The 1,892-nt window shown below is 46.1% G+C and overlaps 1 protein-coding gene across 1 annotated transcript in view; it reads right to left on the bottom strand.

Moving 5' to 3' along the window:
- LOC107095261 (rho guanine nucleotide exchange factor 2-like) overlaps positions 1–1,892 on the bottom strand; it is a 44,729-nt gene that overhangs the window by 4,172 nt on the left and 38,665 nt on the right. The window contains exons 14-16 of the mRNA XM_015391280.1: positions 1,282–1,502; positions 1,132–1,209; positions 946–1,052 (exon numbers count right to left, since the gene is read on the bottom strand). Coding sequence (XP_015246766.1) covers positions 946–1,052; positions 1,132–1,209; positions 1,282–1,502 — 406 coding nt within the window. The remainder of the gene's footprint in view (positions 1–945; positions 1,053–1,131; positions 1,210–1,281; positions 1,503–1,892) is intronic.

Raw genomic sequence — 1,892 nt, 5'->3', positions numbered from 1 at the left:
TGTTGGTTGCACCGACTCGAAGGCAATCCCTCACACTAAGCATGCTTGCAGTGACAGTGGAGAGGACAAACTCTCATTGAACAGGAAGAAACCTCCAGCAGAACCAGGCTCAGTGTGAGCGGCCATCTGCTGAGGCCCACTGGAGTTCAAGGAGACAGAAGCAGACATAGAAAAAGAAGCATAGATACAAAAGGCAGCCGCGTCCAGGAAACACAGCCAGGGAGATAACTTCAAATATAAAAAGAAACTCCAGCAGTTAAGAAAATATCTTTGGGTTCTTCCTGTTTTTATTAGAAGTAAACAGCGAAACAAAGATTAAATATATTGACCAACCCACTCTTCAAGTATACATAGATACAGCTACGTTTTTTTGTTTTGTTTTAAATACGCCGTTATTATTTTGAGAGGATGATTTTTAATATAAAGTTAAAAGTTAATGTATATTTAAGTTAAACTGAAACTGTAAATTATACTTTTGTGCATGTTTTTAAAAGCTTGCATACTATTTTTATTCTTTCATTTTTTTTTGGGAGGGGGAGGGGGCGGCGGGTTGCAATATCAATGTTTTTCATGGCACCCCTGGGTCCAACTGTCCCGCTTTGGTTTTCTACAGGTCAGTTCTATGGATGAATGAGTGAAAACTTTGGCAGAAGACCGCGTTAAACCAGTCGACCCATTCCATGAACAACCAGAACCAGAACCATCAACAGCCGGCAGCTCTGCTCTTATCAGCTGCTTCCTGATGTCACGCTGAAAATCAGCAGAACCTTCTCGGATCATCGACCAGCCGAGTCAAAAGCAGACCCGCCCAGTACTCCAGACTGATAACTCAGCCCTGCAGCTGCTCCTGTTGCCTTGGTGACAGCAGAAACACCAACAAGCAATGATAAACAGGAAGCAGAGAATGCGGCAGGAACTAGAAGTTCCTGGGAACTTTCTACAGACAGAGGGAGAGCTGATCAGAACCCAGCTGGTTCTGCTGAGGAGGATCTTTACCTTTGAAGAGCTGCTGTTCAGTTTAAACGAACCGTTGATGGAACCAGAGTCGCCGTCTACGGGAGAGAAAGAGGTTCAGGTGAGAGGAGGATCGCACCTCGGCAGATATACGGAGCTGGAAGGGGCGGGACTCACTGCGGATGTCCTGGTTGCCGTTGGTTACGGAGGATTTCTGCGTGCTGGAGTCGGTGAGCAGTGCCGCCAGTTTGTCGACTGAAACAGAAAAGGAGGGTGAACCTTCGTGAAACGCTCCCGCCAAGAGGTCCGACCCGAGGTCCTGCTTACCTTCCCCGATGGCGGCAAGTAGAAGCGGCTCGGCTTTGGGAGCGTGAGGAGTGTCGGCTCTGAACAGGTTCCTGTTGGAGGAGGGGGGCTTCACCTCCACGCTTTTCTCTTCCCCAGCCTCTCCTCGCGCTGTCGCCTGCACCAGGTCAGAGAACAAGGTGGCGCGCTCCTGCAGGAGCTCCAGAACCTCCTTGTCCTTCTGCTGAATGTCGGCTGCGGAAAGGAGGAGGAGGATATTAGGGTTTTAATGTCAAAGGTTTGCAGAAGCTGTTAAACCAATTTGAACCTTTGATCCATCAGACTCCTCCAGCTCAGCGCATGCTTCTATAGCCCCACCCCCACCCGTTGCTAAAGAACACTGTTTTAGCTAGCTGTTCATCCTCAGCATCTGAGCAGCTCCATCACCAGAGGGCTGCAGCCTTTAAAACCCAAACCTAAACTCAAATCTATGATAGTTTACTGATATTTTTGGAATATGTATATAAAGTTTAAAAAAAACAATACATTTTTACATAAAAAAGAAAAAATATATACTTCTGTTATAACTAGTGGATGTTTTTTTGTAAATTCACTCAGTGGAGAAAATTCTAAAACATGCATTTGATAGAATT

Source organism: Cyprinodon variegatus, unplaced genomic scaffold (genome assembly GCF_000732505.1).
Source record: "Cyprinodon variegatus isolate N-32 unplaced genomic scaffold, C_variegatus-1.0 Scaffold534, whole genome shotgun sequence".
In the NCBI taxonomy this organism is placed as follows: Eukaryota; Metazoa; Chordata; class Actinopteri; order Cyprinodontiformes; family Cyprinodontidae; genus Cyprinodon; species Cyprinodon variegatus.
Note: the sequence above shows the minus strand (reverse complement) of the source record. Positions and strands in the feature narration are given on the sequence as shown.